This window comes from Rutidosis leptorrhynchoides, chromosome 4, assembly GCF_046630445.1.
Source record: "Rutidosis leptorrhynchoides isolate AG116_Rl617_1_P2 chromosome 4, CSIRO_AGI_Rlap_v1, whole genome shotgun sequence".
In the NCBI taxonomy this organism is placed as follows: domain Eukaryota; kingdom Viridiplantae; phylum Streptophyta; class Magnoliopsida; order Asterales; family Asteraceae; genus Rutidosis; species Rutidosis leptorrhynchoides.
In genome coordinates this window covers 40,348,908-40,364,359 of record NC_092336.1, presented here as the reverse complement: position 1 = coordinate 40,364,359, position 15,452 = coordinate 40,348,908, and the positions used below count along the sequence as shown (strand labels likewise).

Genomic DNA, 15,452 nt, shown 5'->3' with positions numbered 1-15,452 from the left:
TTAGTTCCTCTTTTTTCCGCGATATATGCACCCCTAGATGTTACTATAAATTTATGATGTAGCAAAATTAAATAGGATTTTCCTAACAACAATCGTTAGAGCTCTCGTTAACACATACAAAATTCTTGTACATTCCATTAACTTTCATCATAAAAATGACATGTAACTGCCATTTACAATAATTTATTGCATATACTAACGACAACCTTTTTCGTTAGCAAAATTCAATTAAATTTTTCAAACTTTTAAAGCAGCTATATAGGAAAGTTAGTAAGTGCTACTGTATTATTTTGTGAATTATCAAATAATCAAATAAACATTTCTTTTTGGTTGACAAATAATTGTTTTCTTAGGCCATTTTCATATACATACAACTAATGCGAAATTCATTTTGTATTACTTAAAAAGGAATAGTTACCGTTTTTGAATATGAGTTGTATTTTAACTATTTATTATTTGATAAATGCAAAATAAAACGTATTATCTCCCCGCAACGCGCATGGTTCGTTTACTAGTTCATATAATTTTAAAAAACTTGGCTATCTACTATAGTAAATAAAATGCTTCGATATACATATTCAAGTTGTGTCACTGACAACCATGACATTTTTTAAAATATATTTATAAGAATAATATACTTTGCACCTCTAATTAAAAGCTACGAAGTATATCTTAATGCTCATATGTACATAAAAGGATCATTAGCCTAGTAGTATCGAGCTAATTACTTCAACCAGGACGTTGTCAGTTCAAGTTACACAAGAAGCGTCATTTACAAAAAGTCATTAGAGACAATAATTTAAAATGTTAGATGATGATACTAAAGGTGTGCATGGCACAGAACCGGACCAAACTCGTTTGGTTCGGTTTGTGCCCCAAGTTTCATATTGTAGCATACAATTGGATCGAGGATCGGACCATGTATTTTTGGTTTGCTTTGGTTATTTTTGGGTTTGGTCCGAACCGAAGATTGAAAATATGGCAAAAGGTGAACTGAGAACCGAATCAAAGTAGCTCGGTTTGATTCGAGATTTGTTCACTTCCTCATTATCGGCCCGGTTCCTCTTTTTTCCGCGATATATACACACTAATTGATACAATAAATTTATAATGTAGCAAAATTAAATAGGATTTTGTTAACGACATCCCTTCGGGTAGTCGTTAACACGAACAAAGTTGTTATACAATCCATTAACTTCCATCGTTTTTTTTTTAAAAAGACAAGTTATCGGCATCGAATCCATTAGCCTCCATCATAAAAGTGTGACATGTAACGACATTGTATAACAATTTACTTTATACTAACGACAGTACGACACCCACTTTCGCTAGCAAAATCTAATTAAATATTTTAAATTTTAAAAGCAGCTACATTAGGAAAGTTAGTAAGTGTTAGTATTATTTTGTGAATCATCAAATAATCAAATAAACAATAATTCTGGTAGCAATGTAACAGTTTTAATGCTCATACTATGTACAGATCAACTCATTCAATTGATTTTAATTGAATATAACGAAAAATCATATCTCTTATTGAAGATTTGATTCGAACATTCAATTCTAATTAAATAGGAGTATATTTATATACAAATTATATCGAATATATTAATTAATTAAGAATTATTTAGTTTCTACATATGCATACATTCAATTCAAATTTCTATAAAAGCAATTAATTAATATAAACGGCATTGAACACAAAATCTTAAGTATTAAACCGTGAATAAACATTCTATAAACAGATAGCATGTTTTTCGTGTATATATATACATGATGCAGCAGCTCATTGCTGTTTATCAGTCCACAAATTCTCTTATCTTCTTTTATCAAAAATCAAAATTATAATCATGTCATCATCATCAGCAGTTTATAATTTTTTTCCTTCAACTTCTTCTGTGCTCAGCATTGAGCTTTTTCTTTTTGTTATCACTTTTGTTTCAGTTTTTGCTTTTTTTCTTGCTCCTGGCGGTTTATCATGGTTCCTATCAAATCTTCGATCGAAAACCGCCATTCCTGGGCCCACAGGGTTCCCCATTTTGGGCCTTGTGTTCGCCTTTACGTCGTCTTTAACTCATAGAACTCTTGCTAAGCTTTCAACTGCTTTTAATGCTAAACCTCTCATGGCATTCTCAGTTGGGTTCACTCGGTTTATCATATCGAGTCAACCCGAAACCGCAAAGGAAATACTTTCAAGTTCCGCTTTTGCGGATCGTCCAGTTAAAGAGTCAGCGTACGAGTTGTTGTTTCATCGCGCTATGGGGTTCGCCCCGTACGGTGAATATTGGAGGAACTTGAGAAGAATCTCTGCAACCCATTTGTTTAGCCCAAAACGAGTGTCCGGTTTTGGAAAATTTAGGGAACATATTGGGCTTAAAATGGCCCAACAAGTTTCGGGATCCATGGAACAAAATGGGGTTGTGGAAGTGAAAAAGATTCTTCATTTCGCTTCGTTAAATAACGTAATGATGTCTGTGTTTGGTAGATGTTATGATGAGTTTGGTTTTGGTGATGGATATGAACTTGAGAAGCTTGTGAGTGAAGGGTATGAGCTGCTTGGTATCTTTAATTGGAGTGATCATTTTCCTTTAGTAAGTTGGTTTGATTTTCAAGGTGTTAGAAAAAGGTGTAAAGATTTGGTGTCCAAAGTTAATGTCTTTGTTGAAAAGATCATACAAGAACATCGCGAAAAACGGTCCGATAATGTAGCTAAAGTTGCAGAATCTGATGGTGATTTTGTTGATGTTTTGCTTGATCTTGAATCCAAAAACAAGTTCACTGATTCAGACATGATCGCCGTTCTTTGGGTACATACATAACTTTTCATATATTCTTGTTTATATATTAATTAACCCTTATGCTAAAATATAACATGTAGTGAAGTGTAAAGTAACCAGTGATGAAGTCATGCTCACATCATCATCGTAACGCACGAGTTTCCTAACTCATATGTACTAAGTTGATTTTTTTATGTGAACAGGAAATGATATTTAGGGGAACGGATACGGTGGCGATATTATTGGAGTGGATTCTAGCAAGAATGGTGTTACATCCTGATATTCAAGCAAAGGCGCAAGCTGAAATCGACAATGTTGTTGGTCCATCGCGATCTGTTTCTGATAACGATTTGCCTAATCTGCCTTATATCGAAGCAATTGTAAAAGAAACGTTGCGAGTTCACCCACCTGGACCGCTGCTATCATGGGCTCGTCTTGCGATACACGACACTCATGTTGGCCCACACATGGTTCCTGCTGGTACTATTGCCATGGTGAACATGTGGGCCATAACCCATGATGAGAAAGTGTGGTCCGAACCTGAATTGTTTAAACCGGAGAGGTTTATGGATGAGGATGTTGCGATTATGGGTTCGGATTTAAGGTTGGCTCCTTTTGGTGCTGGGAGAAGAGTTTGTCCTGGGAAAGCGATGGGTTTGGCTACCGTTGAACTTTGGTTGGCTCAATTGCTGCAGAAGTTTAAATGGGTTGCAAGTGATTCGGATTCGGTTGATTTGTCAGAGTGTTTGAAACTTTCGTTGGAGATGAAGAAGCCGTTGATGTGCAAGGCTGTTGCAAGGGTTTGATGATGATGATTGAATTAAGTTCTGTCGTTTTGATTGATCTTTTTACTACTATTAAATAATTACGGGTCTAAGAATTTTGAATTTGAGAATTATCATGCATATTTTATAATATGTATCCTTCTTTTGATTTAACATAATTTAATTTAAATAAATTATTATTTTCTTTTCATAATCTTGTTAGTTTCATGAAGACATAATTACACGGATAATCCTCGTGGTTCGCCAAACATTTTGCGGATAGTCAAATCTTTTTATACATGGATAGTCCATTACTTTGCAACTCCTTCGTGGAAAGTCCAATCATTACGTCTCTGTTATATATTTCTGTTAATTACAAGTGATCTCACATTCCAGACACACGAGAGTATTTTAGTCATTTCAATTTCTTTTTCTCCTTTACTCTTTCAATTCATCATCACCTTCATCCCATTTATTCTTCCTTTAATTAAAAATCAATACGAAAACCCAACTTCTTCCCAATCAATCAATAATAAAATTGATTTCTCAAAAAAACATCTGCCATGACATTTACAAACGTCTGTCATTAGAGCTTGGTCTTCGCCAGAGTTGTACCACCTACAACGACTCCATTGGTGCTGTGGTACTACGACTCCATCGGCGTGGTGGTACAACGACTCCAAAGCAAATTTATTGAATGCTCTGATGGTGGAATAGTAGCTCAGGTTATCAGATCTTGAACTTCGGTCTGTGTTTGTGTTTGTTAATCTGAAATTGACCAATCGTAGTTCCATCGATAGTGAAATCGTAGTTATAATGTTAATTTGTTTGTAGTTACAGTGTTTATATGCAGAAGTCTATCGATTTTATTAATTTGTAAGTATAAATACACCAACTACATCTATTTTATTGCATTTTGGTTTTAAATTTTTTGTTTTTAATTGTGATATATATCGTAATTTTGATTTTGGGTTAATGAGATTAATATAGATTTACGTTTTGATATTTGCGTACAAGATGAAGATGAAGATGATGGAATTAAAAAGAAAAAAATAGATGTAAAATGACGAAAATACCCTTATGTGCATCTCATGTAGGGATGACAATGGATCGGATATGGATCGGGTGAGGCCGTATCCATATCCATATCCATTTATTTTTTTTACTTTTCATCCATCCATATCCATATCCGTCGGGTGAAGCGGGTTAATGGATAATTATCCATATCCGTTTAAATTTATTTTATTTTTAACAATTATAAGCGGTGGTTCACTGTACACGATCAAAAGTAATATTTTTAATAGTTTATGCGACCGAAAGTCACATTTTACTAATCTATATAACAAATATTCAATAGATAACCTATTAAACGTGTAAAGATATCGACATGTAAGTTGCTTACTTTTAATTACATGGAATCACATTTGAACCACCAAAGTACGATAAATGCATTTGATTATTTAAACAAAACAAAATATAAGAAAAAAGTTATATTATTAGAAAAAATATAAAGAAAGATGAATATGAGTATAATTAATGAAATATCATTACATAAATGATACTAAATTGAGTGATAAATTTATATATTTAGTTATTTCGGGTGAAAGCGGGTTCATCCATGGTTGAAATTTTTTCATCCACATCCATATCCATATCCATTTAGATCGTCCATATCCACGAATAATCGGGTGGATCGGATGGATATCCACTGGATCGGGTATCCATTGCCATCCCTAATCTCATGTGATATCATTTAACGTAAAAATAAACAAAGAGTTAATGATTTGACTATTCATGAAAATATGCAAACTAATGAACTAGTGTCAAAAAAATTGGACTATCCCCAAATTTTTTGACAAACTATAAGGACAACCTGGGTAATTTTGTTTATCATGAATGTGACTAGGTGTATATATATATATATATATATATATATATATATATATATATATATATATATATATATATATATATATATTATTAACTTCGGCATCCAACTTTATTTTTAACTGACTAATCCCAGGGTGACTCCTCGCTTTGCGAGCAGTCCGGAGTAATTGCAGGCGAACCTCCGTGATCATGAGAAAGAATAACTTTGTGAATGGCAAAAATCGAACCTTTAACCTCCACATTTGAAGGTTAGGGTCTTACCATGCCACCTGTAACATCCCACATTTTTCCGTTAATTTATTTTAATGCCAGTCTTTTTTTTATAGATAATATCTTTCGTTATCCAGATTCGTACCTTCCATTAACTAGCGTTTCAATAACTTCGTTATTTAATTATAACATCTCTCGTTTAGTCTAGCATTTTTAAAATAATTCGTTCGGTTAATTCACGCACCCGCTTTCATCATCCATTTCTAATCTAGCAATCAAACATCAAAACGAATTGTACTTTTGTGATCCTTGCATCATCCTCTTCAATTTGGTACCAATTTCATAGCTTGGGGTAAGCTTTTCAAAATCTCTAATTTTCATAATTTAGACCTTTAGACTTGAAATGGTGTTAATTAGTGTCTATGGCTCATTGTGATGTCGTGTATGTAATTTGTATGCTCGATCTTGTTATTTGGTGTAACTTGTAGTGACCCGAACTTTTCCATGTTTATATATATTAATTGAGATTGATATTTACATGATTAAATGTTTCCAACATGTTAAGCAATCAAACTTGTTAAGACTTGATTAATTGAAATATGTTTCATATAGACAATTGACCACCCAAGTTGACCGGCGATTCACGAACGTTAAAACTTGTAAAAACGACATGACGATATATATATGGATATACATATGGTTAACATGAGATTATGATAAGTAAGTATCTCCATAAGTATATTAACAATGAGTTATATACATATAAACAAGACTACTAACTTAAGGATTTCGAAACGAGACATATATGTAACGATCTTAACAGCTAGAAGTTTGATAATAAAGAATAGCATGTTGGAAAAGCTTAGAAAAGTTGGAACTGGAAAACGGATTGAGCTAACCATGAAGGAGGCCAAGGACAAATACAAGGACTAAACCCTATATTCAAAGAATCCAGATAATTCTGTATCCAATGAAATCTTTAGAGAAAACCATGCTCTATACTCATATTAAATCTTGTGGAAAATCTTTCTTCATCAACCTTCGATCTTAGAAATTCTGAAAATATCATCATAAATATCTTTGATATTTCTGAGGATATTTTCAAAACTCTTCTTATCCGAAATTGGTTATCTCTTCGTGTTATCTGTGTTACATCATAAAAGAAACTAAACACATGTTTTATATCTATATGATATGCTAACTTAATGATTTAAAACCTGGAAACACGAAAAACACCGTAAAACCGGATTTACGCCGTCGTAGTAACACCGCGGGCTGTTTTGGGTTAGTTAATTAAAAACTATGATAACCTTTGATTTAAAAGTTGTTATTCTGAGAAAATGATTTTTATTATGAACATGAAACTATATCCAAAAATTATGGTTAAACTCAAAGTGGAAGTATGTTTTCTAAAATGGTCATCTAGACGTCGTTCTTTCGACTGAAATGACTACCTTTACAAAAATGACTTGTAACTTATTTTTCCGACTATAAACCTATACTTTTTCTGTTTAGATTCATAAAATAGAGTTCAATATGAAACCATAGCAATTTGATTCACTCAAAACGGATTTAAAATGAAGAAGTTATGGGTAAAACAAGATTGGATAATTTTTCTCATTTTAGCTACGTGAAAATTGGTAACAAATCTATTCCAACCATAACTTAATCAACTTGTATTGTATATTATGTAATCTTGAGATACCATAGACACGTATACAATGTTTCGACCTATCATGTCGACACATCTATATATATTTCGGAACAACCATAGACACTCTATATGTGAATGTTGGAGTTAGCTATACAGGGTTGAGGTTGATTCCAAAATATATATAGTTTGAGTTGTGATCAATATTGAGATACGTATACACTGGGTCGTGGATTGATTCAAGATAATATTTATCGATTTATTTCTGTACATCTAACTGTGGACAACTAGTTGTAGGTTACTAACGAGGACAGCTGACTTAATAAACTTAAAACATCAAAATATATTAAAAGTGTTGTAAATATATTTTGAACATACTTTGATATATATGTATATATTGTTATAGGTTCGTGAATCAACCAGTGGCCAAGTCTTACTTCCCGACGAAGTAAAAATCTGTGAAAGTGAGTTATAGTCCCACTTTTAAAATCTAATACTTTTGGGATGAGAATACATGCAGGTTTTATAAATGATTTACAAAATAGACACAAGTACGTGAAACTACATTCTATGGTTGAATTATCGAAATCGAATATGCCCCTTTTTATTAAGTCTGGTAATCTAAGAATTAGGGAACAGACACCCTAATTGACGCGAATCCTAAAGATAGATCTATTGGGCCTAACAAACCCCATCCAAAGTACCGGATGCTTTAGTACTTCGAAATTTATATCATATCCGAAGGGTGTCCCGGAATGATGGGGATATTCTTATATATGCATCTTGTTATTGTCGGTTACCAGGTGTTCACCATATGAATGATTTTTATCTCTATGTATGGGATGTGTATTGAAATATGAAATCTTGTGGTCTATTGTTACGATTTGATATATATAGGTTAAACCTATAACTCACCAACATTTTTGTTGACGTTTAAAGCATGTTTATTCTCAGGTGAATACTAAGAGCTTCCGCTGTTGCATACTAAAATAAGGACAAGATTTGGAGTCCATGTTTGCATGATATTGTGTAAAAACTGCATTCAAGAAACTGATTTCGATGTAACATATTTGTATTGTAAACCATTATGTAATGGTCGTGTGTAAACAGGATATTTTAGATTATCATTATTTGATAATCTACGTAAAGCTTTTTAAACCTTTATTTATGAAATAAAGGTTATGGTTTGTTTTAAAAATGAATGCAGTCTTTGAAAAACGTCTCATATAGAGGTCAAAACCTCGCAACGAAATCAATTAATATGGAACGTTTTTAATCAATAAGAACGGGACATTTCAACAACCATCTTGTATCAAATTTATTGTGTGCTATATTTCATGCTATATGTAAAATAAGCGGTATTGTAAGTTTGTAAAATATTGTGTAAAAGTTTGAACGCGAAATATTATTATAATCAGTTTTTCATATAGAATTGTAGTAGTTGAATTGTATATTAGCTACTAAGTATGAACTTAACTGGTAGGCACTACCCGAATTTAAACTTATAAAATGCTAATATGAAGAAAAAGCTTTTATAAATGAGTTCATATTATGCTACGAAATACTATTAACTACTCTTAATATTCTGTATGATTAACTTGTTCCATTTGACTATTTTGAAGGAAATGGCACCGACTACTCGACACACCGTGAATATGAATGAAGAGGAATTCCGTACTTTTCTAGCTTCAAACATAGCCGCAGTACAGGCTGCGCTACATACCAAAAATAACCTTGGATCTAGCAGTACAGGAAATCGTGTAGGATGCACCTACAAAGAATTCACTGCCTGCAAACCTTTGGAATTTGATGGAACCGAAGGACCGATCGGATTAAAACGGTGGACCGAGAAGGTCGAATCGGTGTTTGCCATAAGTAAGTGTACTGAAGAGGACAAAGTGAAGTACTCTACGCATACCTTCACAGGTTCTGCGTTAACATGGTGGAATACCTATCTAGAGCAAGTGGGACAAGACGATGCGTACGCACTACCGTGGTCAGTATTCAAGCACTTGATGAACGAGAGGTACCGTCCCAGAACCGAGGTCAATAAGCTCAAGACAGAACTTAGAGGGTTACGAACCCAAGGATTTGATATTACCACGTACGAAAGACGATTCACAGAATTGTGCCTATTGTGTCCGGGAGCATTCGAAGATGAGGAAGAGAAGATCGACGCGTTTGTGAAAGGATTACCGGAAAGAATCCAAGAAGATATAAGTTCACACGAGCCCGCCTCCATACAACAGGCATGTAGAATGGCTCACAAACTAGTGAACCAGATTGAAGAAAGAATTAAAGAACAGACTGCTGAAGAGGCCAATGTGAAGCAAGTCAAAAGAAAGTGGGAGGAAAACGGTGATAAGAATCACCAATACAACAACAACAGCAATTACAACAATAATCGCAACAATTATCCCAACAATCGCAACATCAATCGCAACTACAACAAACGGCCCAACAACAACAACAACAACAACAACAACAACAACAGCAGCAACTACAACAATCATCCCAACAACAATAATAACCGCAACAAAAACAACAATCAGAAGCAGCTACGCCAAAGGTGTGAAAAGTATCACTCGGGGTTCTGCACCAAATTTTGCAACAAGTGTAAAAGAAATGGTCATAGCGCGGCGAAGTGTGAGGTCTACGGACCAGGGGTTAATAGAACGAAAGGAACAAATGGTGTCGGAACGAGTAATGGCGGAGGAAGTAGTGTCAGAGCAAGTTATGCCAATGTAGTTTGTTATAAATGTGGAAAACCGTGCCACATTATTAGAAATTGCCCGAACCAGGAGAACACGAATGGACAAGGTCGCGGAAGAGTTTTCAATATTAATGCGGCAGAGGCACAGGAAGACCCGGAGCTTGTTACGGGTACGTTTCTTATTGACAATAAATCTGCTTACGTTTTATTTGATTTGGGTGCGGATAGAAGCTATATGAGTAGAGATTTTTGTGCTAAATTAAGTTGTCCATTGACGCCTTTGGATAGTAAATTTTTACTCGAATTAGCAAATGGTAAATTAATTTCAGCAGATAATATATGTCGGAATCGCGAAATTAAACTGGTTAGCGAAACATTTAAGATTGATTTGATACCAGTGGAGTTAGGGAGTTTTGATGTGATAATCGGTATGGACTGGCTGAAAGAAGTGAGAGCAGAGATTGTTTATTACAAAAATGCAATTCGCATTATACGAGAAAAAGGAAAACCCTTAATGGTGTACGGAGAAAAAGGGCAACACGAAGCTACATCTTATTAGTAATTTGAAGGCACAAAAACTAATAAGAAAAGGTTGCTATGCTGTTCTAGCACACGTCAAAAAAGTACAAACTGAAGAAAAGAGCATCAATGATGTTCCCATTGCAAAAGAATTTCCCGATGTATTTCCGAAAGAATTACCGGGATTACCCCCACATCGATCCGTTGAATTTCAAATAGATCTTGTACCAGGAGCTGCACCAATAGCTCGTGCTCCTTACAGACTCGCACCCAGCGAGATGAAAGAACTGCAAAGCCAATTACAAGAACTTTTAGAGCGTGGTTTCATTCGACCAAGCACATCACCGTGGGGAGCTCCTGTTTTGTTTGTCAAGAAGAAAGATGGTACATTCAGGTTGTGTATCGACTACCGAGAGTTGAACAAACTTACCATCAAGAACCGCTACCCACTACCGAGAATCGACGACTTATTTGATCAACTACAAGGCTCGTCTGTTTATTCAAAGATTGACTTACGTTCCGGGTATCATCAAATGCGGGTGAAAGAAGATGATATTCCAAAGACTGCTTTCAGAACACGTTACGGTCATTACGAGTTTATGGTCATGCCGTTTGGTTTAACTAATGCACCAGCTGTGTTCATGGACCTTATGAACCGAGTGTGTGGACCATACCTTGACAAGTTTGTCATTGTTTTTATTGATGACATACTTATTTACTCAAAGAATGACCAAGAACACGGTGAACATTTGAGAAAGGTGTTAGAAGTATTGAGGAAGGAAGAATTGTACGCTAAGTTTTCAAAGTGTGCATTTTGGTTGGAAGAAGTTCAATTCCTCGGTCACATAGTGAACAAAGAAGGTATTAAGGTGGATCCGGCAAAGATAGAAACTGTTGAAAAGTGGGAAACCCCGAAAACTCCGAAACACATACGCCAGTTTTTAGGACTAGCTGGTTACTACAGAAGGTTCATCCAAGACTTTTCCAGAATAGCAAAACCCTTGACTGCATTAACGCATAAAGGGAAGAAATTTGAATGGAATGATGAACAAGAGAAAGCGTTTCAGTTATTGAAGAAAAAGCTAACTACGACACCTATATTGTCATTGCCTGAAGGGAATGATGATTTTGTGATTTATTGTGATGCATCAAAGCAAGGTCTCGGTTGTGTATTAATGCAACGAACGAAGGTGATTGCTTATGCGTCTAGACAATTGAAGATTCACGAACAAAATTATAAGACGCATGATTTGGAATTAGGCGCGGTTGTTTTTGCATTAAAGACTTGGAGGCACTACTTATATGGGGTTAAAAGTATTATATATACCGACCACAAAAGTCTTCAACACATATTTAATCAGAAACAACTGAATATGAGGCAGCGTAGGTGGATTGAATTATTGAATGATTACGACTTTGAGATTCGTTACCACCCGGGGAAGGCAAATGTGGTAGCCGATGCCTTGAGCAGGTAGGACAGAGAACCCATTCGAGTAAAATCTATGAATATAATGATTCATAATAATATTACTACTCAAATAAAGGAGGCACAACAAGGAGTTTTAAAAGAGGGAAATTTAAAGGATGAAATACCCAAAGGATCGGAGAAGCATCTTAATATTCGGGAAGACGGAACCCGGTATAGGGCTGAAAGGATTTGGGTACCAAAATTTGGAGATATGAGAGAAATGGTACTTAGAGAAGCTCATAAAACCAGATACTCAATACATCCTGGAACGGGGAAGATGTACAAGGATCTCAAGAAACATTTTTGGTGGCCGGGTATGAAAGCCGATGTTGCTAAATACGTAGGAGAATGTTTGACGTGTTCTAAGGTCAAAGCTGAGCATCAGAAACCATCAGGTCTACTTCAACAACCCGAAATCCCGAAATGGAAATGGGAAAACATTACCATGGATTTCATCACTAAAGTGCCAAGGACTGCAAGTGGTTTTGATACTATTTGGGTAATAGTTGATCGTCTCACCAAATCAGCACACTTCCTACCAATAAGAGAAGATGACAAGATGGAGAAGTTAGCACGACTGTATTTGAAGGAAGTCGTCTCCAGACATGGAATACCAATCTCTATTATCTCTGATAGGGATGGCAGATTTATTTCAAGATTCTGGCAGACATTACAGCAAGCATTAGGAACTCGTCTAGACATTAGTACTGCCTATCATCCACAAACTGATGGGCAGAGCGAAAGGATGATACAAACGCTTGAAGACATTCTACGAGCATGTGTTATTGATTTCGGAAACAGTTGGGATCGACATCTACCGTTAGCAGAATTTTCCTACAACAACAGCTACCATTCAAGCATTGAGATGGCGCCGTTTGAAGCACTTTATGGTAGAAAGTGCAGGTCTCCAATTTGTTGGAGTGAAGTAGGGGATAGACAGATTACGGGTCCGGAGATTATACAAGAAACTACCGAGAAGATCATCCAAATTCAACAACGGTTGAAAACCGCCCAAAGTCGACAAAAGAGCTACGCTGACATTAAAAGAAAAGATATAGAATTTGAAATTAGAGAGATGGTCATGCTTAAAGTTGCACCTTGGAAAGGCGTTGTTCGATTTGGTAAACGAGGGAAATTAAATCCAAGGTATATTGGACCATTCAAGATTATTGATCGTGTCGGACCAGTAGCTTACCGACTTGAGTTACCTCAACAACTCACGGCTGTACATAACACTTTCCACGTCTCGAATTTGTAGAAATGTTTTGCTAAAGAAGATCTCACTATTCCGTTAGATGAAATCCAAATCAACGAAAAACTTCAATTCATCGAAGAACCCGTCGAAATAATGGATCGTGAGGTTAAAAGACTTAAGCAAAACAAGATACCAATTGTTAAGGTTCGATGGAATGCTCGTAGAGGACCCGAGTTCACCTGGGAGCGTGAAGATTAGATGAAGAAGAAATACCCGCATCTATTTCCAGAAGATTCGTCAACACCTTCAACAGCTTAAAATTTCGGGACGAAATTTATTTAACGGGTAGGTACTGTAGTGACCCGAACTTTTCCATGTTTATATATATTAATTGAGATTGATATTTACATGATTAAATGTTTCCAACATGTTAAGCAATCAAACTTGTTAAGACTTGATTAATTGAAATATGTTTCATATAGACAATTGACCACCCAAGTTGACCGGCGATTCACGAACGTTAAAACTTGTAAAAACGACATGATGATATATATATGGATATACATATGGTTAACATGAGATTATGATAAGTAAGTATCTCCATAAGTATATTAACAATAAGTTATATACATATAAACAAGACTACTAACTTAAGGATTTCGAAACGAGACATATATGTAATGATTATCGTTGTAACGACATTTAAATGTATATATATCATATTAAGATATATTAATATATCATAATATCATGATAATATAATAATTTAACATCTCATTAGATATAATAAACAATGGGTTAACAACATTAATTGAGATCGTTAACTTAAAGGTTTCAAAACAACACTTACATGTAACGACTAACGATGACTTAACGACTCAGTTAAAATGTATATACATGTAGTGTATTTAGATGTATTAAAATACTTTTGGAAGACTTCAAGACATATATCAAAACACTCATACTTAACAAAAATGGTTACAGTTACTTTCCCATTCTTTTCTTTCATCAAGAATTCTAGTCGTATTCTTACCCGTATTATACACAGCTTCAAAACGTACTTACTATGGGTATATACCAATAGGAACTAGCATGGGATTCCACTCTTGATTATGTCATGTATGACTAATCAATTTTAACTTCTACCATGAGCTAGTCAACTAACTAGAACTCCTTTTAACCCCACTCACCACTCACCAATTACCACTCATCATTCACTCCATTTCACTTCCAATTCTCTTTCTAATTCTCTCTCAACACACACACACACTATTATGAACGTATTTTTCCAGTAGTTAATCATCATCTTCATCAAAAATCACTTCAAGAATCAAGCTATAATCATCATAGGAAGAACACTTCCAGAACACTTCAAAAATCCCTTCAAGTTTACTAATTTACTTCCAAGCTTTCTAATCTATTCCAAGTAATCATCTAAGATCAAGAAACCTTTGTTATATACAGTAGGTTATCTTTCTTATTCAAGGTAATATTCATATTCAAACTTTGATTCAATTTCTATAACTATAAACTATCTTAATTCGAGTAAAAATCTTACTTGAACTTGTTTTTGTGTCATGATCCTACTTCAAGAACTTTCAAGCCATCCAAGATCCTTTGAAGCTAGATCATTTCTTGTCACTTCCAGTAGGTTTACCTACTAAACTTGAGGTAGTAATGATGTTCATAACATCATTCGATTCATATATATAAAACTATCTTATTCGAAGGTTTAAACTCGTAATCACTAGAACACAGTTTAGTTAATTCTAAACTTGTTCGCAAACAAAAGTTAATCCTTCTAACTTGACTTTTAAAATTAACTAAACACATGTTCTATATCTATATGATATGCTAACTTAATGATTTAAAACCTGGAAACACGAAAAACACCGTAAAACCGGATTTACGCCGTCGTAGTAACACCGCGGGCTGTTTTGGGTTAGTTAATTAAAAACTATGATAAACTTTGATTTAAAAGTTGTTATTCTGAGAAAATGATTATTATTATGAACATGAAACTATATCCAAAAATTATGGTTAAACTCAATGTGGAAGTATGTTTTCTAAAATGGTCATCTAGACGTCGTTCTTTCGACTGAAATGACTACCTTTACAAAAACGACTTGTAACTTATTTTTCCAACTATAAACCTATACCTTTTCTGTTTAGATTCATAAAATAGAGTTCAATATGAAACCATAGCAATTTGATTCACTCAAAACGGATTTAAAATGAAGAAGTTATGGGTAAAACAAGATTGGATAA

At 34.6% G+C, this 15,452-nt stretch overlaps 1 protein-coding gene across 1 annotated transcript; it reads left to right on the top strand.

Annotated features, from left to right (window-relative positions):
• The first annotated feature begins 1,847 nt into the window (after positions 1 to 1,847).
• On the top strand, positions 1,848 to 3,580 carry LOC139843800 (cytochrome P450 78A5-like). The gene is made up of 2 exons (XM_071833954.1): positions 1,848 to 2,804; positions 2,978 to 3,580. The coding sequence occupies exons 1-2, from the start codon at positions 1,848 to 1,850 to the stop codon at positions 3,578 to 3,580; spliced, it is 1,560 nt and encodes a 519-aa protein (XP_071690055.1).
• Positions 3,581 to 15,452: the final 11,872 nt, after the last annotated feature.